The sequence below is a fragment of the Notechis scutatus genome, chromosome 1 (assembly GCF_049901735.1).
Source record: "Notechis scutatus isolate UNSWTSFEM ecotype Mainland chromosome 1, rNotScu1.2, whole genome shotgun sequence".
NCBI classification, from domain to species: Eukaryota; Metazoa; Chordata; class Lepidosauria; order Squamata; family Elapidae; genus Notechis; species Notechis scutatus.
The window spans coordinates 164,737,938-164,763,554 of NC_142009.1; the positions used below are offsets into that span (position 1 = coordinate 164,737,938).

A 25,617-nucleotide genomic window follows, 5' to 3' on the forward strand; every position below is an offset into this window, starting at 1 on the left:
GATAGCCCAGGAGTTAACATTCTCATCAATTTGCTATCTATGTTTATAGCTAGCAGGTCTCTGTGAGAAGATCAGTTATTTTTTGAGTTATTTTGATGTATGAGAACACAAAACAGTTACTCAGGAGCCACATCCATTATTTAACTTTAACATCAATTAGATGATAGTGTATTTAATTAAAATTGACTATCTTTTGCTTAAAAAATAAACAAAGGGAAGTAGAATAACTTCTATACCCTGAGGATACAATAATTCTTTCTCACTTACCAGTATGCTCAAGGAGGGTACTGTGAATCTTATTTATTGCATAGAACAATCCATTTTAGAAAACAAGAAATTATGATTTTTCTCCCATCTTGGCCATGAAAGCCAGAGGAGTGGCTTTGGGACAGTCACTCTCTCTGAGCCCATCCCACCTAATAGGGCTGTTGTGGAAAAAAAAGAGGAGGAAGGTGTGTTGGATATGTTTACTGCCTTGAGTTATTTGTAAAAATAATAGTGAGATACAAATAAATAAATAAAATTTCCTGATTGTTTTTAAATATCTAAAGCAAGTAATATAGACACAATTATTATTTTGTACTATTTTGTGAAGTGCATTGCTCTACTTCAGGCTTTACTATCAAACTCAAAGCCTGCAGGCTGAATTCGGCCCTTGACGTTCTTAGGTCAGGTTCATAGGGCCTCCCTGAAAACAATGAAGGACCGGACCGCAGTGCCTCTGCCAACAAAAACAGAGCTCAGGAGGCTCCATTTGCAGCCATGACGGCCTCCTGCAGCCCTCTGCCAGCAAAACCCATTTTCATTGGCAGAGGGCTATAGGAGGCCACCGCAACCAAAAATGGCCCAGTGGATCTACTATTGGAATAATTAACCTGGAATTCACACCGCTATTTGATTAGATATTGTTAGATATTCTATTAATTATCTTTTACTTGTTAGTATTCCTTTAGGTTTATTATTACTTTGTAATTGTTGTTACAAAGGGTTTTTTTTTGTAAAAGTTTTATTTGGGTTTTCATGAAACATAACAAAAATAGACATCTTTTTTAGAGAACAGCATGATTCCAGGTTATCACATCTCCAAACAGATATAATCTCAGTTACATATTCATCTTTGTATTCAATTTCATATCTTGTCACAATTTTATCAATTTCACAATATTTTTTCCCTTCCCTAACTTTCCTCAACCTTATTTTATAATTATCTCATTCCCTTCTAATTCAATTACAGATCTTTTTCTAAATTTCTTTATCTTTCTAGCAGAGGTGGTATTCAGCAGGTTCTAACCAGTTCTGGAGAACTGGTAGCAGAAATTTTGAGTAGTTTGGAGAACAGCAAATACCATTTCTGACTGGAGATTTTACAGTATCTTTCCCCTGCCACGCCCACCAAGCCACGCCCACAGAACTGGTAGTAAAAAAAATTGAATCCCACCACTGCTTTCTAGTCATTATACTTGTACTTTTGTCTGTCCTGTTTACAATTTCATACATTCTTTTTCCATCATCATTCCAAAAGGGAAAAGAAAAAAGAAAATTCCCTCCCCTTCCAGGCATTAAAAAGCAAGATTTCCCTTGTGATTACCAAGTAGAGTGTGTCACCATTATATCTTATAATTGTTATCCTTTCAAATCTCATTAAACATTTAATTTATACATTATACAATTATAACATTCAGCTTCTAATATCTATTTTATATCATATAACTCTTATCAACCGAATTCCACTTGGTACTTTCCCTTAAAAGTATACACCAAATTCTAAGAAAAGAAAAAGTATATAAAAATGATGAGTAAAATGGTTATTCTTTTCAAATTCATCCTAACAACTGATATTAATTTCATTATAAATCTTTCACATTTCTTTTCAATTGTATTTTATAAATAATTAAAAACAATTAAAGTATTTTCATTCATTCCTCTTCTTTCACTTTTATTCCCTTTCTCTCTTTATTTCATTAAATTCTTAGCAAGCATTTCATTATGTAACAATAACAGTTTTATCTTTCATTTTAATCACCTATATTTCCTATTTTCCACCTCGTTACTATTTCTAATATAACAACACTATCTCTTGTACCCTTGCAGAATCCCCTCTTTTAATTGTCTTTTAAATAGGTTAATACCTTTAATCCTTGTACATTTCCCATTTCTTTATTTCCTGTTTCTGTCCCTTATAACTTCTTTTCCTTTTTATCTTTCCCCTCTTTTCCTTACCACCATTTTGTCCCCCTCTCTCTAATTCTCCCTTCTGTAATCCTCTCTTCTGTTTCTTCTTAATGTTATGTTTACTTTTCAAACTATTCTTTTTTTAGTTGTTGCCTCAAATCTTGTGTTATTAACTCCTTTTTCTCCCTTTTTCCATTTTACCCCACATTGCATTGTTTGATAATTAAAGATGGCTTCTTCTTTGTCCAGCCCTTCTTGTTCTTCAAGCATTTCTTGTTGTTTTTCATAGTTTAAAATCTCCATTTCTAGGAATTGAAGTGCAAAGCCAAAGGATTCTCTTCTCTCTTGCAACTCTTCTTTCATTTTTTTAAAGTTCCATTTTTAATTCCAGAAGTAGTACTGCCATTTTAAACACTTTTAAACAATCACCCAATTGATTTTAATTCAAAGCACAAAAAATCCAACACCAAAATTCCAAAGATCACCAAGTAATCCAAAATTGTTTCTTCTTGCTTCTTTCTTCCACTTTTCCTTTCTGGGGGCACTGTTATATTGTAGCAAAATTTCAGTTACAGTATATCCTTCGGAAATCTTTTTAAAGTTTCACAATTAATTCTTTTTATTTCCAGGTTCCATCCTTTCTTTTTTTCCTTCCACTTTCCTCCTTTTGAGGGCTTTAAAGTGTCCAAACAATCTTTATTTTCCCGTTGACACTTTACTTTCAGCTTAAAATTTGCCTATTAGTGTCAAAGTAAATTAGCACAAATTTCTTACTTGAATCTCTTCTTTTTAGCATTCAAAGTCGATTGCAACTGTCAATATGGGAAAGAAAAATCCCTTTTCCTTTTTCCCCTCTCTTCTCTGCTGCTTTAAAACTCTTCTTTTAGGAATAACATTCTTAATAATTTTAGTTCAGGGTACCTTGCATAGATGTTACCTCTGTTTAGCCCAGTCTGTCAAGCTCCCCCCTTTGTCTTCACTCCTGCACCATCTTGTCTGGTCGGGTTCCTCTTTGAGGTAGCCATTTCTGACCACTGCTGCATCCACCTTCAGAAAAAGGAGTAATGCCAGGCTGAGGAGGAGAGATGCAACTCCCCTCAACTCAGCTGGTGGTCTCCCCCCTCTTCGCCACCTCTACAGGGTGGCTTCAGCCCCAAATCCAGAAGATCAGGGTGCTCCGGCGGCGAGCATGGATCGAAACCGCACACGATCGTGGATTTCGGTCCGTTGCCAAAGAAGCCCAAACCGGAAGCCGTTACAAAGGTTATTGATGTTTCTTCCTCCTGGTTTAAAATCATCTTCCAATCCAGCTTCCAGATAGATAGATAGATAGATAGATAGATAGATAGAGTATATTCATATATAAGTTTCAATTCTGCTTCCAAAGAAAAAGAAGAAATCTATTTTCTAGTTTTAGGGGTATGTATTTTAAATTGGGAAGAACTACAAAGCCTTATCGTGCTTTGTCATCTTAACTTCTCCAACTGCATACTCCATACTAATTTTGAAATATAGTCTAGTGCTTCTTTCATTCACAAACAGATCTCACCAGCTGGAATCATGATAATAGTGACACAGTGTAATCAAAACATGGTCTCTTTTGAAGTAAGTTTCATACTCATGATGCATGTAAAAAAAAGGGGAAGGATTTCAGTTGTGCAGGCAACTTTATACTCTTGGTAAAAAAAACCTTGTCCTATAAAAAAGTATTGCCCTATTAAACCCTGCACCAGTTAACAGCGGTGTCGCCCAAGGCAGCGTTCTAGGACCCACTTTCTTTCTAATTTACATAAATGACCGTTGCAATCTTATGAGAAGCAACTGCGTCCTCTTTGCTGATGACGTAAAACTTGTTGTGGTTTGCCAGCAGCCTGTGCAGACAGCAGCGGAATCAGACAGTGGGGAAGAAAGGGGATCAATCCAGGAGTCTGGAGAGGACTCGGACGAGGGTCTTGCGTTTGATGCAGAGATGGGGCCAGGACCAACTGGGAGTGGGGTGCTGCCTCCATAGCCTTCGGAGTCTGGCAGCAGCGAGGCAGAAGACCCAGGGGAAACTGTTCCCAGTGCCTGTGTGCGCAGAGCTGCTAGAAGGCGAGGGCAGCTGAAACAAAAGGAGCAACTCGGAAGTAAGGCTGGGAGGTGATTACCCCTCCCATAAGGTATAAAGGACAGGCAAAGATGACAAAACCTTTGCAGGAAGCAAAGTCGTTCGTTCGGTTTAGATTCATTCTTGAAGCTCTTTGTACTTCGGCTGGTTTCTTTTCTAGTTCATTTGACACTTGTTATTGGCAGCACTTCACAGGAATGAAAGGTGGGTGCTTATCTTGATTGACTGTTTGAGATTCATTACCAGCTGGGAATGAAAATAATTCCCAGCGTTGCAATAAAACAAGACTTGTTTTTAAAATAAGCATGCGTAATTACAGTCTTGGAAGCCTTGGCCAGAACAAAACTATTTAACACCACTGACAATACTGCTGCCCTACAAAGCGATTATGTGTCAGAATGGTCAAACAACTGGCAACTTCAAATCTCAACCAACAAATGCTCTGTCTTACAAACTGGCAACAAAAATCAGAACACTAAATACAAACTGGGCAGATCAAGGACCTAGGAATACTCATTTCAAAATATCTAAGCCCTAGAGCTCACTGTAACAGCCTTGTCAAAAAGGCATTAAGAGTTGTTAATCTAATTTTGCGTAACTTCTTCTCTGATAACATTGAACTCCAAACCAGGCATACAAAACCTTCGCCAGACCAATTCTTGAATACAGCTCATTTGCCTGGAATCCGCCCTGTATAACGGACATTAATACAATTGAGTGAGTCTAGAGGTATTTCACAAGAAGAGTACTCCACTCCTTCGCTCACAATAGAATACCTTATGCCACCAGGCTTGAAATATTGGATCTAGACAACTTATAACTACGCCACCTACGGTCTGACCTAAACTTAGTACACAAAATTGTCTGCTACAAAGTCCTATCTGTCAATGACTTCAGCTTCAACCACAATAACACATGGGCAAACAATAGATACAAACTCAAAGTAAACTGCTCCAAACTTGATTGAAGAAAATATGACTTCAGCAACAGAGTGGTCAATGCCTGGAACTCACTACCTGACTCTATTATTACATCCTCAAACCCCCAAAACTTTAACCTTAAACTGTCTACCATGGACCTCACTCCATTCCTAAGAGGTCTCTAATACCGATGGATGCAGGTAGGCAGAGGCAGATTTTTTTTTCTCCTCCTTATTTTCCTCCCCAAAAACTAAGCCCAACCACATAGTTTCGTAGCGAACCATGGGTATCCAGCTAGTCTACTATATTATCTTTTAGGGAGATTATGCTTAAGAAATTTCTTCTGAGTTATAAGTTACATTTTATCTTTCTCCTTCTTAAAAATCACATTTATTACATGAATTCACAGGAGGACAAACAATGATGGAGCCCAAGCAGTTCAAGCAGAAGTAAGTTAAAGGACAGACAGAATGGGGACTTTTTTCATAAATTAATTTGTGGAGATGGGGACACAGCATTTAGAATCTACATATGAATTGTTCATAGTCTGCTAAAAGAACTACATCAGAAGATAATTGGTTTATTGGAAAGTAGCATAATTGGATAGAAAGATAATTAAGTTTTAAAAAGGTGAGGTATTAAAAATAGATTTCAATAATATTTGATGGTTTTTCTCTTATTTGGTTCTTCATCATTTTAGCTCCAAATCCAAAGAAATGCATCGATTGTATTCTACCAAACCAGACCTTAATAACATCTAATATCATTAGAAATGAGTTGGGTGGCAAATTTAATTTAAAAATGCTTATCACTAATTCTGCTCAATGAGAAGACTTATTTTATTCTTATTTTATTAAATTCATCACAATTCATAACTGGCAACAAAATGTATAGGTTACAGTGGGTGTCCAAAATGGGAGGCAAAAACAATTTGGTGGCATTCCAAAAGGATCAGAGCTTGCCTGTTGCTTCTCTTGAGTCTTATTATTTGACATCTGTCAACAAACATATGCTAAATCTTTGAAGCATGTCATAAATGGTCTTCAGAGTCAAGTATGTCCACTATTATTGTTAGTAACATATCAGCACATTCAGAATAAAATGTGTGCCTCCACAGCAATCTGACCAGATGCTAAATTATAGCAAAATAATTTCAGTAGGTGACAGTACTGAGCTGATCTTGAAAAGCCAAGCAGGATTTCAGTTGTGTAGTACAGCTGTGTGATTATTCACAGGGGTTTTAGCAAAGCCTACTAGGAAGCATTCCTTTGAAGTTGCTTCAGGAAGCAAGGTAGTCCCCTGCCCTTTAAGAGTGAAAAGTGAAGTAAAACAATCCTATCATTTTGCCTTATTCAACCTCAGTGGAGTACCTCTCAGCCTTTTCCTACAGAACTCATGCTATAGGTAAAAGCTGAGAAGAAGCTTCTCCCTGTTGTTGGCTGAAGCATTTCTAGGCAGAAGGACTAGGTACACATTATAGGACTGCCTGCGATATATGCTAAATTGTCCAATGCGTCATGAAGGTTTTCCAGGCTCTGCAGCTTTGTTGAACGTTCTACAAAACCCTACACTGTATGCTAAAATCACTCAACCTGAAGCTTCATCCAGACCAGATGCCCCCTCCCAAACCCTTTCTCCAATGCTGTGGAAGAAGTACTGCTACCAAGCAGTTTGGATGGGGCAGACAGTGTGTTGACAGTGTTATTCTAAAATGTGGTGAATGCCAAGCAGCAACAAATGACACATTGCTTGCCAAAGTGCTTTCCAGACTGAATGATTCTGACATACCCTGTGGGCAATCCTAAAAGCAGCCAATTGAAAGCACTTCAGCTGGCTTTTAAAATCCCATTCCACATTACTGGCCTGAAGCAGATATTTATTAGAGAGGTTAAACTAGAAGAAGAGCAAGTTAAAGAACCGATTATTGCTTGGGGGAAAACTTTTGGATATGGGATTGATTTAGAGCAGCGGTTGCCAACCGGTGGACCGTGAGAAAATTTGGGTGGGCCGCAGAGAAATCTCACCCCCAGAGCACCTCCACAAAGCAATTAATCCAGGCTGCGCAGAAACACAAGGCTGCGCTGCCCACATGGCCTGTGGGAACCCTCCCCGCCCACTCACTCCTTACCCGGCAAACTTGCCTGCTAAATTGCTATTTTTCCTTTTTCCGACCATCATCTGTTCTGCTGTGCCGGGAGATTTAGATTAGCTAGGAAGTAGGAAATGGTTGGATTTCTTGCTTTCTAGCTAGTCTTTAGATCTTCGGCTCAGCACAGCCGAACCTCCCTTAGGACTGAAGGTTTGCTTGCAAGCAAATTCAGTGCAGACTCACGGCAAGAAAATTTGAGAGACTGAGCTAGCCGATGGCAGATAGATAGATCACTGAATGATTCTGTGAGCAACTCAATCTGCCTGCTTTGCCTGATTTTAGGTAAAAGTTGCTCTTTTTTATTAAAAAAAATCAATATTTACATGCATGGTGTATTGTGAGTTAATTTTGTGAGTTTGCTTGCTAGTATATTTTATGAGTTTGCTTGCAAGCAAATTTTATGTGACAGACTGAGCTAGCCAATGGTAGATAGATAGATCTCTGAATGAATCTGTGATTCTGTGAGCAACTCAATCTGCCTGCCTGCTTTGCCTGATTTTAGGTAAAAGTTGCTCTTTTTTATTAAAAAAAATCAATATTTACATGCATGGTGTATTGTGAGTTAATTTTGTGAGTTTGCTTGCTAGTATATTTTATGAGTTTGCTTGCAAGCAAATTTTATGTGACAGACTGAGCTAGCCAATGGTAGATAGATAGATCTCTGAATGAATCTGTGATTCTGTGAGCAACTCAATCTGCCTGCCTGCTTTGCCTGATTTTGGGTAAAAGTTGCTCTTTTTTAATAAAAAAATCAATATTTATATAAATATTTATATTTACATACAAGCCATGCCCAGCCAGTCACATGACCAGCAAGCCACACCCACAATTTAGGCCATGCCCACAGAACCGGTTAGTGGTCCTTGGGATCTAAAATTATGAGTTTGGTGGTCCCTGAGGTCCAAAAGGTTGGCGACCCCTGATTTAGAGAAATGGCAAAAATTGTGGTCTCAAAATTACAAAATGACAATGTCAACAGCATATAAATAAAATTTGTATAAGATGTTTTACAGGAGGCGCTTACCCCCGACGAGAATAGCAAGAATGTTTATGAATAAATTCAAAATATGTTGGAAATGTCATCAGATATCAGGTTCATGTGGTGGACGTGTGCAGAAGCTAAAAGATACTGGACTAAAATCCACACATGGTTGGAAAAAATGACAGAAAAACATATAGACTTTAAACCAGAGATATTTTTACTGGGGATTTTACCAGAAATATACAGAAGAGAATTGAAATACTTGATTGTAAATGTATTAACAGAGGCTAGAATTGTATTTGCTAAAAATTGGAAAAATGAGAAAATACCAACGCAGGAGGAAGCTATTAAGAAAATAATGGAATGTGCCGAAATGAGCAAATTGACATTTGAAATTAGAGAACAAGAAGATAAACAATATTATAAGATATGGGAATTTATTTTATCAATGGTTAGACAAAAAATATGGAAATGAAATATGTTAGAGAATTTTACAATATAAGGATAATAGAATTATACAGAATATAACATAAAGATGTACTACTATTGGATGGATTTAAGATGATGTAATGAATGTTATAATATAAATTAATTTAAAATTTGGAATATCTCGTATAAAATGATGGAAAAAAAGTTATAGTCAAATAAATGATTAACAATGATAATAATGTATACATATATACTAGATTGATAATATGAGAATTTATAAAAACTGTTAAGTGAGGACTATGGAGAGAATGCACAAAAGATTTGTAACCAACCGACACACTGTATGTACGTAACTGGAAGATGGTTTTATGTTTTATGTTTTGTCTGTGTATGTTTGTCTAAAATAAAAATTCTTTTAAAAAAATACTTACTTTCCAATAGCTATGAATATTTTTGTATGAGAATACACTGAGCACTCTAGTTTTCAGAATGAAAAGCAGTTCGAATAGTTTGATAGTTACATATTCAGCATGAACACCTACAGTTCAGCTGCTTGAGTTCTACAGAACTACAATTAATTTCTGGGTCTGTAATTATAGCTTCTAAAATTGCACCCCTTGTTCTGTTTAATCAGCCTTCTACTGACAGTTTTTAACTTTTCTAATTAAGTTACAAATGATGTCAATCAGCAATTCCAGCATAGTGTTTTGTGCCAGATGTAACACTCTTAATCAAAATAAATGTTAATCTATAAAATTATCAGTGTAAAAATGTTTGTGCTTAATTGTTTAACATTATGAAGGACACTGCAGGAGAATACAATGTTAGACTGTTAAAACAGAATAGAGCTGGAAGGAACTTCGGAGGTCTTCTAGTCCAGCCCCCTGCTCAAGCAGGAGAACCTATACTATTTCAGATAAGTGGCTGTCCAGTCTCTTTTTAAAAACTTCCCGTGATGGATTGTCCACAATTTCTGGAGGCAAGCTCTTCCACTGGTTAATTGTCCTCACTGTTAGGAAGTTTCTTCTGAATTCCAGGTTGCTTCTCTCTTTGATTAGTTTCCATCCATTGTTTCTTGTTCTGCCCTTTGGTACTTTGGAGAATAATTTGACCCTCTCTTCTTTGTGGCAGCCCTTCAAATATTGGAATAGTGCTATCATGTCATACCTAATTCTTCTTTTCTTTAGATGAGCCATCCCCAAATCCTGCAGCCATTTTTCATATGTTTTAGTCTCTAGGCCTTTGATCATCTTTGTTCTTCTCTGAATTTTTCCCAGTCTTAACATCTTTTTTGTAGTATGGTGACCAAAATTGTTTGCAGTAACTGACATATCCTGATGTCAGCATAAAGCATCCTTTCCAGAAATAAGTCATGCTGTCAGTATAACCCTCTTGTTAAAAAACATAGAAATGTTTTGTTTTCTTATTCCATCTTTGGAGGGTTTCTTTAAATATTTAATGAGTTGTTGAGTAGAATCTGAAATTCCCCCAAAGTTTAACAAAAATATTGCCCTGATAATCATCCAGGAATGTAAATTCAATTCCATCAAAATAGTAGGGATAAGACAATTCAGCAACAAATTGCACCATTGTAATTGGTTAAAATTGAACCTATGAGAAACATAAGTCCTCTAAAGAACTCTAAACTATTTTAGTGTGTGTGTGTGTGTGTGTGTGTGTGTATATGTGTGTGTGTGTGTGTGTGTGTATATATACATACATACATATATATACACACACACACATACACACATACATACATACATACAGTATGTTCATGTATATAAAGTATATACATGAACATGATTAATGACACAATAACCAAATAGAAAATGAATAGATATTTTTTTCCATTCAATAGGGAGAATAGTGTCTTCTGGAATTATTGTTGGAAAATAATGATTTCAGGAAGCTAAAAACTCCAGCAGATTATATATCCAGCAGCAGAATTACTTGACATACAGATTTTATATGTATATATGAATAAATGATTGTCTGCATGTATGTAAAGTAAAGGTAAAGGTTTCCTCATGTTCAGTCATATCTGACTTAGGGGCAGTGCTCATCTCTGTTTCTTAGCTGACGGAGCCAGAATTGTCCCAAGATTTTTCCATCGTCATATGGTCAGCATGACCATACACCGAGGTGCATGGAACACTGTTACCTTTCCAACAAAGTGGTACCTATTTATCTACTTGAATTTGTATGCTTTGAGCTCCCTAGGCAGGCAGAAACTGGGGCAAGTTAACAGGAGCTCACCCTGTAATGCAGCATCGGGTCTTGTACCCAAGTTATCAGCTTTCCAGTTAACAAGCTCAACGTCTTTAACCTGCTAAGCCACTGTGATATATATGTGTATATATACATATATACACACACACACATATATATATACAGACACTGTCTGTATGTGTATATGTATGTGTGTGTGTATATGTATGTATATTCTATTTAAACCATAATTATTTACTGTTTTTAGCTTACCTTCATGTTGAACGTGGCATGGTTGCAGGAATGTAAGTGACCATAGAATGTTTGAGCACAAAGTCCCTAGGGGGAAAAAGCAAGAAAGATCATAAAATTCAAAATTAAATAAGAATAACATCATTTGAATAAATAGTTCATGTTTGGGATTTTCTATGACCGAGAGTACGACTGGTTGCAAGAGATCAAGGTTGGTTTAGTAGTTTTAGTCCTGAAGAAAAAACAGCTCAAGTGTTAAATGTGGTCTTATTTTAATAATGACAGGATGGTACACCTTTTAATATAGTAGTTCCCATATTTATAGAGATACATACATACCTATAAGAAAACTTAGAATACTACATATATTGTACTTATTCAAAAATAAGTTTCAGTGAAGTCTATACTTATATAATATGTACTATTACAAGTACATATTTATACAGAAGTGTTAACAGGAGAGAAAAGTTATGCATGCTAAAATAAGGTAAAATAAATATTTACTTATTTCAAATAAAAATAAGAATAATTCTATTTCTCAATAATGTATATTTAATGTTTGTTATTTTCTATGACGGGAGATGCACCAGATGGAAGGGGTTTAGCCAAATTAAGATTTTAAGGTTAGCTTAGTACATAGTTTTAGTCTTCTTGTGGAGTTGATTTCTTGATTTGATCTACATAAGTGAGACTAACATCAATCATGCAAGTCTAACTATGAGTTACTTCTCCCGCCCCCAACAACATGTGAATTAGGAAGGTGCCTGCCTGGATTACTTGTGTATATCTTCTTCTTGTTTTGGGCTTAAACTATGTTTTCCCCCTTGTCATTTGGTAATAGATCAGTCCTACCATTATCAAGATTATCTTCCTTACTCTTTACATGAAACCAATTCCTTTCTCTATCTATTATCCCTGTACTCGGGCATCGAACCATTGGGAAAAGGAGTCAAAATGGTTGTGTTTGTAAAATTCAGTATAGGAAAGTGATTCCTATTGTAAAATCCAGTACACAGCAACAGTAATCCAATGATTTATTCTTTCAGGGATGTTTTAAATCAGTGGTCTCCAACCTTTGCAGTTTGGTGGCCTGGCGAGAGGGGAGCCGGTCCCGCTTGCGTGAGTTGAGATGCATACATGCACATGCATGCCAGCACATCACTCATGTGAGTTGAGCTGCACACATGTGCATGTGCACCAGCCTGCCACACACACAGCCCAGTTCCAAAAAGGCCATGACCTGGTAACGGAGGATGGCTCGGGGCTTGGATCTCCTGTTTTAAATTATCCTGCCAAAGAAAATAGAGAAGAAGAAAAAAGCAGGAGAGAGGAGTTGGCAGTGTCAAAGTAAGCTTTGAAAAACAACAGCTGTACAGGTGTTAGATGGTGGAAAAATGGACTGGGGCAAACCAAAAGTCTCCTGGCTGTGCTTTCTTAGTTTAACTCATGACAGATGCCTAGAAGTTAATAAAAAATACCATAAACTCCAGACTAGGACAGGAGAAGACAGTAGGTGCCATTGCTCATCTCCACAGGATACTTTGGGATCCAAATCTAATGTTTTAAATTTTTATCAGCTCATTTGACATCCTTAAACAACCCCATTCTTGAATAAAGTCTCTTAAAAGCACGCTGTAAAGACTGCTGACCTTTAGGCTTTATTACGGTGATGTTATTTATGTGTAGTTGTCTGTACATCTGACCCAGAAATTTCAGCTGGTACAAAATCCAGCAGCCAGGTTGGATTTTGGAAAAATGCAAAGAACCCAGCTGGCATCCATGTGTAAGGTATTCCACTGGCAAAATATAAAGGACTGGCTACTACTTTTAAGGCTAGCTCCAGGCTATTTAAGAGAATTATATTTCTTTCTCTTTAAAACTGTTTTTATTCCAACCAACATTCTACTTGGTAACATCATAGCTAAAACAATACAAAATAAAAGAGCTCTAGGTTTATTTGTGTTGCTTCATCATCTACTGCCTCAGGGCTGTGAACTTTTAGAAAATAAGAATCTTACTCATTAATCCATTAATTCCTGAACAGACACTATTCCTGGAGATGCAGCTAATTATATTGCAGAAAGTAGTAATAAGAGGATGACACCCTCCCTTTAATCTAGCTCTGTTAGCCAATGTTGCTCAATCTGTATGAGCAGGTTTAGAGGTTTTTGGCAGGACAATTTACCACATTTAATCCAACATGTTTTCTTTCAGAGGAAGTTGCCACAGGACCCAGACAAAAAAATTACTACATAAATCAAGATTAATGCACCCAGCATAGAATTTTAAATGTTTTGATTCCTTTTTTGGAATTTTTAAGGTGTAAAGATTAGGTGGAAGATAGGCATATAGATATTCTTTCATTCATCTAAATATATTTTTAATAATATTGTTTATAACAGTATGAATCTGTAACTATGTGAGCGTACTTGTGAGAGATCAAGGTGTCCTAATTAACCACCACTTAAATATGAGCCAGTAATGTGATGCATCTGCCAAAAAAGCCAATGAAGTCATGGCTGCATCAATAGAGGGATAGCATCAAGAACACAAGATAGTACTACTTTATACCACATTGATGAGACTACCCTTGGAATACTGCATCCAGTTCTGGTCACCATGACACAAAAAAGATGTTGAAACCGTGGAAAATGTGCAGAGAACAGAGTCACAGAGAAGAGAGGATTGATTTATTCTTCAACATATAGTCTTTAATGGAACTACATCTACATGGAGGGAAGTAAATAGTGGGGTACCCCAAGGTTCTCTATTAGTTAATCCAATTCAGTCATGGTGTCCTGTTTATAATGAATGCTTATAATACCTCTAGTGAGACAGAAACCTCAGCTCAGTCTTGAGAACTGAAATAAAAACCTATGCTGCTGGGGTTAGGGTTGATTGGGCCCCAATGACAACCTTTATGCAAAGCACAAATGCCTTGCTCCCAACTGTGAAGACAACAGATTTCTTCTCAAAGGTTCCAAAATCAAACTTTACAGGCCTTTGCCTGGCTCAAACAGTCTTTAAATTAAATAAAGGGGAATATTTGTAACCTAGGGTTGAAATGAGGGATCTTTGGTGCTCTGTGAGCTTGTTTTCTTGCAAATATTTCATTACCCTAACTAGATAACATCATCAGTGCTACTAAGGTGGGCAGTTTGCCATCAGTTTACATTCTTGTGTCTTGCCTGTCTGTGTGAGTGGGGCTGTCTTAGAGATTCTTTGATTGGGCTGTTTACTAATGGCTCTTTGGAAGTTTCTTGATTGGGGTATTGCTTACTTGATTGTTGGTCTGATATTAACCTTAATCTATGCTGATCTGAGTGCTGCAACCAGCCTCAAAGAAAAAAAAACAAAGACTCCAACACCTCTCCACCAGTAATCAGCACTCAAATCAGCACAGATTAACTCCAAGGTTAACTTCAGACTATTGTAACTCTCTCAACCAAGAGCTCCACCAACATCTACCTTGTTGCAATAGTGCACCCCTGAAGCAACAACAGCACCACTCCATGCCATAGTTTGACAAGGACCGTGTTAATGAAATTCTCTCCAGGTCAGCATAGGATATATTCAGGTGAAAGTTCTCATTAAACTGAGTGCTAATTGGACCTAGCCAGGTAGGTCCAACCTTTATTACCAGCAGGTACTCTACCTCTCCTATGACATACTTAACAAATCTTAAAGTACCTAACCACTGTAGGGCAGTTATTATGGCATAGTGTCATACCCTCCTCTCACTGCCTTTGAAGGCTGATAATGGAGGATTCCCTATTCAGAGAGAGACAATGCCCTGGAAATAACAGAACGTGTTTTTGGAGATGAGCAGGCTGAGGGAGGGGTCAAATCTTCATAAATTATGAGACTCTGTGTGCCTGCAAGAGATCTAAGCCCAATCCACCTTGAATGTCTTATCTCCTGAGCATTTCATTTGAATGCCAGTTGATCAGATTCTTGTAGAGAGTTTAAACTTGCAATAAATCTTTTCCCCCCAAGTTTTATTAGATTTTTATTGGTTTGCAATAAATCTTTATACTCATTTGAACTTCCTGGATCGCCTGATTTTTCTGGTGCCTCACACATGTATTTCTTTAGTGCCTATACTGCAGAAACATTTTTATTAGCCTCTTTTCAACAATATTGCATCAATACCTAGAGGCTACAGGACAATTCTATACTTCCCTACTGTTTTCAGATACCAACCATGCTACAATATGCAATGTGCCTGGTTCTGCCCTGCAGCACTTCAAATGTCAGAAGATCACCTGTGCCACACATCAATTATCATGATTATAGTGTTTTGTACAATATCTATTATATTATTTGTATTATATATGGTTTACCAGGTTTTTATGTCCATTTATCGTTTTTATATTTTACAAGGTTTTTTTTGTAATTTTATTTTTGTATTTTGTATTTTTTTTTTAAAAAAAATCCTTGTACTCGCTCTCCTTTTGTTAGTCTTTGATTGTAATAAAAATGATTTGATGTAATTTGAGGCATATAGGCTGATCACCTACTGATCATTATTACAGTATTCTCATATGATTTAGTACTCTGATACTTTTGGTTGAAACCTCTGATGAATAAAATATTCTCCAGGGATTAAACTGCACTTGGATTGTACAGTAGATCAGTGACATGAAATCACAATTATTTTCATTGCTTTGACATTTCTGTACATCTTTTAACTTTATAAAAAAAATCTTCCAGTTAAATCTCTGAAATAGTTGAATAATAGACGATAGTAGTTAAGGACCTGAATAGAAAAAAGATAAGGTAGAACTGTCTTCACATTACAGAAATTTATAGGATCTGATTTTGATAGGCTAGGATGTTGAATTAACTTTTCAGAATTAGAGTTTTGTGAATTAGATGTTGAAACTGATTTCAAGAGGACTACATGTGATGTATGTAATGTACATAATGTAATCTCTGGACCATGCTAGTTTAGTCCTTTGGCAACTTAGTGAAAGTATTCTTTATTAAAATTTTCACTAGGAGAACATCTGGGGATGATAGTTAAATGTTCCCCAAATACACTGCTCAAAAAAAAAGGGGAACACAAAAATAAGACATCCTAGATCTGAATGAATGAAATATTCTTATTAAATACTTTGCTCATTACATAGTTGAATGTGCTGACAACAAAATTACAAAAAAATTATCAATGGAAATCAAATTTAGCAACCCATGGAGGTCTGGATTTGGAGTTACACTCAAAATTAAAATGGAAAAAAACACTACAGGCTGATCCAACTTTGATGTAATGCCCTTAAAACAAGTCAAAATGAGGCTCAGTAGTGTGTGTGGCCTCCACGTGCCTGTATGACCTCCCTACAACGCCTGGGCATGCTCCTGATGAGGTGGCAGATGGTCTCCTGAGGGATCTCCTCCCACACCTGGACTAAAGCATCCCCCAACTCCTGGACAGTCTGTGGTGCAAAGTGGCGTTGGTGGATGGAGCGAGACATGATGTCCCAGATGTGCTCAAATGGATTCAGGTCTGGGGAATGGGCGGGCCAGTCCATAGCATCAATGCCTTCGTCTTGCAGGAACTGCTGACACACTCCAGCCACATGAGGTCTAGCATTGTCGTGCATTAGGAGGAACCCAGGGCCAACCGCACCACCATATGGTCTCACAAGGGCTCTGAGGATCTCATCTCGGTACCTAACGGCAGTCAGGCTACCTCTGGCGAGCACATGGAGGGCTGTGCGGTCCCCTAAAGAAATGCCACCCCACACCGTTACTGACCCACTGCCAAACCAGTCATGCTGGAGGATGTTGCAGGCAGAACGTTCTCCACGGCGTCTCCAGACCCTGTCATGTCTGTCACATGTGCTCAGTGCGAACCTGCTTTCATCTGTGAAGAGCAGGGCACCAGTGGCGAATTTGCCAATCTTGGTGATCTCTGGCAAATGCCAAATGTCCTGCACGGTGTTGGGTTGTAAGCACAACCCCCACCTGTGGACGTCGGGCCCTCATACCACCCTCATGGAGTGTGTTTCTGACCGTTTGAGCAGCCACATGCACATTTGTGGCCCACTGGAGGTCATTTTGCAGGGCTCTGGCAGTGCTCCTCCTGTCTCTCCTTGCACAAAGGTGGAGGTAGCAGTCCTGATGCTGGGTTGTTGCCCTCCTATGGCTTCCTCCATGTCTCCTGATGTACTGGTTTGTCTCCTGGTAGTGCTTCCATGCTCCGGACACTACACTGACAGACACAGCAAACCTTCTTGCCACAGCTCCAATTGATGTGCCATCCTGGATGAGCTGCACTACCTGAGCCACTTGTGTGGGTTGTAGACTCCGTCTCATGCTACCACTAGAGTGAAAGCACCGCCAGTATTCAAAAGTGACAAACCTTCAGCCAGAAAGCATAGGAACTGAGAAGTGGTCTGTGGTCACCACCTGCAGAACCACTCCTTTATTGGGGATGTCTTGTTTACTGCCTATGCTTTCCACCTGTTGTCTATTCCATTTGAACAACAGCATGTGAAATTGATTGTCAATCAGTGTTGCTACCTAAGTGGACAGTTTGATTTCACAGAAGTGTGATTGACTTGGAGTTACATTGTGTTGTTTAAATGTTCCCTTTATTTTTTTGAGCAGTGTAATACTTTTCTATCTCTTCAAGATTGCTTTATCCAGTAGGTTGGGAATTGTAGTTTGAAATTATACCTGTGCTTTTTGTTAAGTAGCATAGATCATGATTAGGGTAAATTTGGAAAGGCACCAGAAATGTCCACATTTTAAACATCAAAGTGGTATAGCTGATATTTTAAATTTAGCTAAAATAAAAAATTAATTAAGATTCTAAAACTATTGAAAGACCTAGTGAGTCATTCCACCATTTCCACAACAATTTGGGGTATTTGGAAATTGAAACAGCTGGCACCAAGAAGAAATAGTTATTATATTACTGAACAAAATTTAGAGGGGTAAAAATCTGGTTGGAATGAATTCTTGCTGACAAATTTATTTTTTTTCTTAGAAAAAGAGCTATAATAAAGTCAATAAAGACCTTGGCCAAAAAAGAATTGTTACTGGGCTTCAGTAATGGATTTTCTCCATTAGCAACTATTTTTAAAAGATATGCTCCATCTTGAATAAAAGGGCATTTACAACTTGAGATGTAAGGCCTTCCTCTCAAAGAGTTGGAGGAGAAGTTCAGTAACATTCCATATTCAATAAGACTCTATCTATGCTTAGAGCCTTAGAAGATGTCATTGAGACAATCACACACATTAACTTTAGTTCTCTCAATATTTGCTCTTATTATTAAATGTACAGGTTGCTTGAAGTAAAGTCTTGTGCCTTCTACTAGCAGATCACTCTTCTGAATTTCAATGAAAGTTGCAAAATTATATTAAGTTAGTTATCAGAAGATGCTGAGTTTGAATCAGGTAGTTTGACTGGCAGTTACCTATGTTAGTAATAGAAGGTTGCTATTTGCTACAATTTCTGTCTCCTAATAGGTTAATTTTTCATTTTGATTATTTTTTATCTATCTATATTTCCATTGGTTTTTAATAATTAATTCAAAAAATAGAGAGTAAATGAGAGGAGGGAGGGAGGGAGAGAAGTGGGGAGAGAGAGGAATCCACCTGCTAGCTTGGTAACAACCATAGAAGCTGCAATCTTGGCGAATTTTTCAAAATTGAGACTCTTGAACCCCAATGCTTTAGGAGTAGTGGATATACACTTAGGGGTGAGATTCAAATTTTGTAACAACCAGTTCTGTGGGCGTGGCCAGGTAGGCGTGGCCATGTGACTAGGTGGGCATGGCCTTTTTTGGCAGCAACCCCCCCTTTTTTGGGGCCTTCTGGGCCTCAGGGAAGCCTCCTGGGGGGGCATTTTTGATCCCAGAAGGCTTCCCTGGAGCTCAGGAAGGGAAAAAAATGAAGGGGGGGAGCAGGTGTGTGTGCTATGCCCTCCCCTCCATTTTTTTCCCTTCCTGGGCCTCAGAGAAGCCTGGGCAAAGCAATAAGTAAGCGAGGGAATCCTGGCACAGCTGATCATAGGAACAGCTGGTCGTTAGGAGGGGGAGGGAAAGAAATACCTTAAGGAGTGACTGGGCAGGGAAGAATGCAGTCAGCGATGTTGGGCATGCATGCAATGTTGCACATGCATGATAAGGACTGACTGGGAGGGGAGGGGTGGGTGAAAAGGGGCGGGGCCAGCCAGGGGCACAATTTGCCAGTTCTCCGAACTGCGCAGAACCATAACAACCAGTTCTATCAAACCGGTCCAACCGGTAGAATCCTACCCCTGTATACACTTAATGTCAGGGCCCAATCTGAAAGTTCTTTCTTTAGAATATATGGACAATCTCCATATTACCATTTAAGTGATCATATAACATAGTGCTAATGAATAAATTATATAAGGACCCTGATAAGAAAACTTTATAGTCTTTTCTTGCTTTCAAAAGCTCCTCATATAAATATCCTTTGACAAATACTTGAATGAACTCTACATTACTATATATCACCTTAAATTTTTAAGTATTTACTTCATTTGTACAGGCATTCTAACTGAGGATCAACAGATTTTATTCAAACTTTTTTCATCTTATCTATGGCAATTAACAATTTACTCTACCAAGGCCTGCCTCCTTCTCTTCTTTTCACCAGTTCTTCTTAAATGTGTTTAATAATATAGCTACTTTAACATGCTATTGTATCCCATTGAAATACCAGTACTATTTTTCTACCTTATTTTTTCCCTCTTTGTCACAAGATTAAATAGGATCATAAAACCATTGAGATGGAAGGAGCTGTTAAGGCCATGGAGTCAACCCCAGCTTAGCTCACAAATACAAATTAAAAATGTTATGATCAGTTAGCCTTCTAGCCTCAAATTTCCTAACCCAGCTAGGAAAATTGATTAGTGCCTTACAGGGCAAAAGTATAATTCAAGTGACTCTGATATATTTGAACATTGGGTCAAATCCAGATGGATTTGAGTATTCAGTGGGGTCAAGTATAATGTCTTGTATTTGGGCTGGAAAAAAAATCAAATTCACGAATGCCTGGGCAATCTTGGGCTGCATTAACAATAACCAATTAGCTCTCTTTTAGAAGCTTCTACTCACAGAATTAGAATAGAATTATAGAACATAAGGCTTGGAAGAAATCTTGCAGTTCATCTGGTCCAACTGTAAGACTCTACCAGTACAAATTCTAACAGATGGCCAACTATATTTTGTTTATACACCTTAGATGAAAGAGAGTCAGGCTTTTTCTAGACAAAATTTGGTGTCTTCAAAGCCTCCCACCACTTCTACTTTGTGTCTTTATTAAAATATCTGCAATTTGTTTTTGGAAGACATCATCCAAAACTTATCCAGGCAAGAGAAGACAATAACAGACATCAGCTACATATGATTCCACTTATATTAACTCAGATGCTCCTTTCAACATTGCTAAATTTATTCATTTGGATTTCTAAGCAAAATTAGTTATTTTTAACACAGACTGCAACTTGTCCTTGTTCTCTATGTCCTATTCCTTCTGATCAAATTGTATCCTTCAAGGAGGAGACTGTGAGTTCAAGTCCTGCTTTAGTCAATGATGCTAGCGGGATGACCTTGGGCCAGTCACTTTCTCTCAGCCCAATCCACCTCACATCATTGTTGTTGTGGGAAAAACAGGAGGACGAAGGTGTGCTGGATATGCTTACTGTTTTGCGTATAAAGGTGGGAAACAAACAAACAAACAAAGTAAGTGGTTTAATACCTCCCTTTAAAGTTTGCCTTCTGCAGTGCTTACCTCATCATCTGAGTTCAGGATTTTTGCTTTTTATCTTTACAAGAATTCAGTTTAATGCATCCTAGAGCAAGCTTATTGTCAGATCTGCCCCAGTTTGATCCCTTAGGGAAATAAAACTCTCGACTCCATTTTGCTGAAGTGAAAAGGCATGCTGATTGCAATAAAGTCAAGAGATGCTGATTGCAGTAAAGTCAAGCAGAATCTAAAATACCTGCGCTCCAATACAGAATTAAACCCAATTTCTCCTCTCCCAATGGTCTGTCTTTGTGGAGCCAATCTGGCACTGTCAAGATGTTTTGGAAAACACTGAGGTGTTTGGGTTGGTGAAGTTCCATTCTCAGGGCAAACATCCTTGAAGATGCCAGCACACCAGCACAAACCAGATTCCAAAACGCTCTGGTCTTCCTCAACTGTCAATTACACACACACAAATTTCCCAAAATAAAAATATACAGCTTTATTGCCCATTTGTTCCTACCTGTCTTCCACAATTGATGGCAGAACGCTGGCAAGGTGCCAAGCCAAAGCTGCTGGATCTGACACTTATTGTCCTTTAGCAAATCCATTTCTATATGTTTCTTTGAGGTGTCATCCATCTTGGGCCAGCACTATAAATAATTCAGGCCATAATTTGAAAAAAAGCAGCTTTATCATAAATATTCAATAGGCAATCATTTACTTCAGATATTCTTTCTCTTTCACATCTTCACTGGATTGGAAGGATGGTTGAAAACATGACATGTGAGACCTCCTTGGGATTATCTCAGAAATGGACATCAAAATGTTCAGTTAATTATCAGTAAGTAACAGAATAGCAGAATTGGAAGAAATCTTGGAGGTCTTCTAATCCAATTTCTCCTTAGTTCTTGGTTGCTTCTCTTCTAGTATATTTTCCATCCATTCTTTTTGTCTGGCCTTCTGGTGCTTTGGAAAATAGGATGCCTTCCCTCTTCTTTATGGCAGCCTCTCAAATATTGGAACACCACTATTGTGTCACCCCTCAACCTTCTTTTCATTAGACATACCCAATTCCTGCAACCATTCTTCATATGTTTTAGCCTCCAGCCCTCTAATCATCTTTGCTTGCTGTTTTCTGCACTCTTTTTCTGCACTTTTTATAATATGGTGACCAAACTGGATGCAGTATTCTAAGTGTGGTGTTATAGGTGAAACTCGAAAAATTAGAATATCGTGCAAAAGTTCATTTATTTCAGTAATGCAACTCAAAAGGTGAACCTAATATATGAGATAGACTAATTACATGCAAAGCAAGATAGTTCAAGCCGTGATTTGCCATAATTGTGATGATTATGGCTTACAATTCATGAAAACCCCAAATCCACAATCTCAGAAAATTAAAATATTACATGCAATCAATAAAACAAGGATTGTACATAGAACAATATCAGACCTCTGAAAAGTATAAGCATGCATATGTACTCAGTACTTGGTTTGGGTCTCTTTTGCAGCAATTACTGCCTCAACACGGTGTGGCATGGAAACTATCAGCCTGTGGCACTGCTGAGGTGTTATGGAAGACCAGGATGCTTCAATAGCGGCCTTCAGCTCTTCTGCATTGTTCGGTCTCATGTCTCTCATCTTTCTCTTGGCAATGTCCCATAGATTCCCTATGGGGTTCAAGTCAGGCGAGTTTGCTGGCCAATCAAGCACAGTAATCCCACGGTCATTGAACCATTGATCCTGCTGGAAAATGATATCAGCATCCCAATAAAACTCGTCTGCCGAAGGAAACATGAAGTGCTCCAAAATCTCCTGGTAGATGGCTGCGTTGACCCTGGACTTAATGAAGCACAGTGGACCAACACCAGCAGATGACACGGCTCCCCAAATCATTACAGACTGGAAACTTCACACTGGACTTCAAGCATCTTGCAGTGTGTGCCTCTCCATTCTTCCTCCAGACTCTGGGTCCTTGGTTTCCAAATGAGATGCAAAAATTGCTCTCATCAGAAAAGAGGACTTTGGACCACTGAGCAACAGACCAGGTCTGTTTTTCTTTAGTCCAGGTAAGACGCTTCTGACGTTGTTTGTTGTTCAGGAGCGGCTTGACAAGAGGAATACAACATTTGAAGCCCATGTCCAGGATCCGTCTCTGTGTGGTGGCTCTTGATGCACTGACTCCAGCCTCAGTCCACTCCTTGTGAAGGTCTCCAACACTTTTGAGTGACCTTTTCCTGACAATCCTCTCCAGGCTGGGGTCATCCCTGCTGCTTGTGCACCTTTTTCTTCCACACTTTTCCCTTCCACATAACTTTCTATTAATGTGCTTTGATACAGCACTTTGGGAACATCCAACTTCTTTTGCAATTACCTTTTGAGGCTTTCCCTCCTTATGGAGGGTGTCAGTGATGGTTTTCTGCACAACTGTCAGGTCAGCAGTCTTTCCCATGATTATGATTCCTACTGAACCAGACTGAGAGACCATGTAAAGGTTCAGGAACCCTTTGCAGGTGTTATGGCTTAATTAGCTGATTAGAGTAGGACATTTGAGCCTAGAATATTGACTCTTTTCACAATATTCTAATTTTTTAAGTTTGTGGATTTGGGGTTTTCATGAGTTGTAAGCCATCATCATCACAATTATGGCAAATCCCGGCTTGAACTATCTTGCTTTGCATGTAATGAATCTATCTCATATATTAGTTTCACCTTTTAAGTTGCCTTACTGAAATAAATGAACTTTTGCATGATATTCTATTTTTTTGAGTTTCACCTGTATAAAGCAGTACTAATACTTCCCATGATCTTGAGTCTAGGATTTTGTTGACTATTTTGGCTGCTGCCACACACTGCTGGCTCATATTTAAACAATTGTCTACTAGAACGCCAAGATCCTTTTCACAATTACTACTTTTGAGCTTGGTTTCACCTAATCTTTACTTGTACATTTTATTTTTCTTGCTTAAGTGTAAAATCTTACTTTTCTCTTCATTTAATTTCATTTTGTAGATAGAGCCCAAGTTTGTCAACATCCTTCGGGATCTTGAGCCTATCTTCTGGAATGTTGGCTATTCCTGCCAGTTTAATGTATATCTGCAAATTTGATTAATTTCTATTCTATTCTATTCTATTCTATTCTATTCTATTCTATTCTATTCTATTCTATTCTATTCTATTCTATTCTAATCACTTATGAAGATGTTGAAGAGTACTGGGCCTAAAACAGAACATTGGAGTATCCCACTTACTCCTCTTCATGTAAATGTAGTTCCATTAAGGAGTACACATTTAGTGTGGTTTGTCAGCTAGTTACAAATCCATCTGGTGGTGATGCTGTTTATCCCACTTTTTTTTAGCTTACCAAGAAGCAGGTTGTGGTTTACTTTACTGAAATCCGAGTATATTATGTCCACAGAATTTTACTGATCCACTAATTAAGTCACTTTGTCTAAGAATGAAATTAGGCTTGTTCGGCATGATCTGCTTTCGACAAACCCACCATGTTGGCTTCTGGTTATAACTTTGCTTGCTTCTAGGTGCTTGCAGATCTGTTACTTGATTATCTTTTCCAGGATCTTTCCAGTTATTGTTGTCAGACAATATTGGTCCGATTGGTCTGTAATTTCCTGGATCTGTTCCCCCCCTTCTTTGAAAATGGGAGCCACATCAGCTCTTTTCCAGTCTTCTGTAGTTCTGCAGTACTCCAGGATCTATGAAAGCTATGGTTCAATGGTTCCAAGATCAAATCTGCCAGCTCCTTCAGAACTCTGTGATATAATCCATCTAGTCCTGGTGATTTGAACTCATCTAGAGTGGACAGCTGTTCTCTTACCATTTTCTTATTTATTTTAATTTACATTCCTAGTCTGTCTTCTATGGTTAGGTATATTTTTGATAGATAATTTACTTACCTGACACATTATTTTTGGTAGATAGGTAAGTAATCTGCATGACACAAGAAATCTGAATGACTGATTGAATTAGTTAACTTTCTCTGGGTTCCTTTGGTTGGAATCAATTAGATTGGTTTTGAAAATGTGCATGAGACACCAGCCCCACATTCTGGTTAAACGTATTGTGCAAATATAACCTTACAATAATACTCTTCTCCTAGTTGCTTTGTGTTTCTTTGGCGCACAGTTTCACACTAACTTAAAATTTGTTCTGAAATTGTCTTATGCATCCATATTTTATGCAGACATAATGTCTTATGTCACACTTATACACGAGAAGGAAACTGTTCTACATGCAGTAGTATAGTTTCCAATTAGTTTGTTCCTATAAAATGTCACATTGATCTTACTTTCCTGATTGACCAACTTTCTGCACAGAACTCAGTTATAACTTGTAAGCCCTGAAAGAGTCCTTCAGGACTGAAAGCCCAACAGCACTGAAACATCAATGCACTTTGGAAAAAAGATCTTGAGAATTTTTTCCCCTCCTAGTTTTTAAGTAAAGGCTTTCATCTTCTACAAAGTCTTTTTCGGGCTATCATTGACATTCAGCTCCCAGCTCTAACAACAGAAAGATTGATTTATAAACCCTATTATCATTGTGTTCTGTCCCTCTGGTGCTTCCAGAGACTTTGTGCAGAAGAAAACTAAAGAGTAAATGTGGACAGGAAAAAGCATTTTGCCTAGTATGGAGAAAATTGATTACAA

At 37.9% G+C, this 25,617-nt stretch overlaps 1 protein-coding gene across 3 annotated transcripts in view; it reads right to left on the reverse strand.

Moving 5' to 3' along the window:
- Positions 1-25,617, reverse strand: part of SPAG16 (sperm associated antigen 16) — a 204,557-nt gene that overhangs the window by 81,941 nt on the left and 96,999 nt on the right. For all 3 annotated transcript variants that reach the window (XM_087949368.1, XM_087949367.1, XM_087949369.1), the window contains one exon: positions 11,244-11,309. In XM_087949368.1, the coding sequence (XP_087805494.1) occupies positions 11,244-11,309 (66 nt within the window). The remainder of the gene's footprint in view (positions 1-11,243; positions 11,310-25,617) is intronic.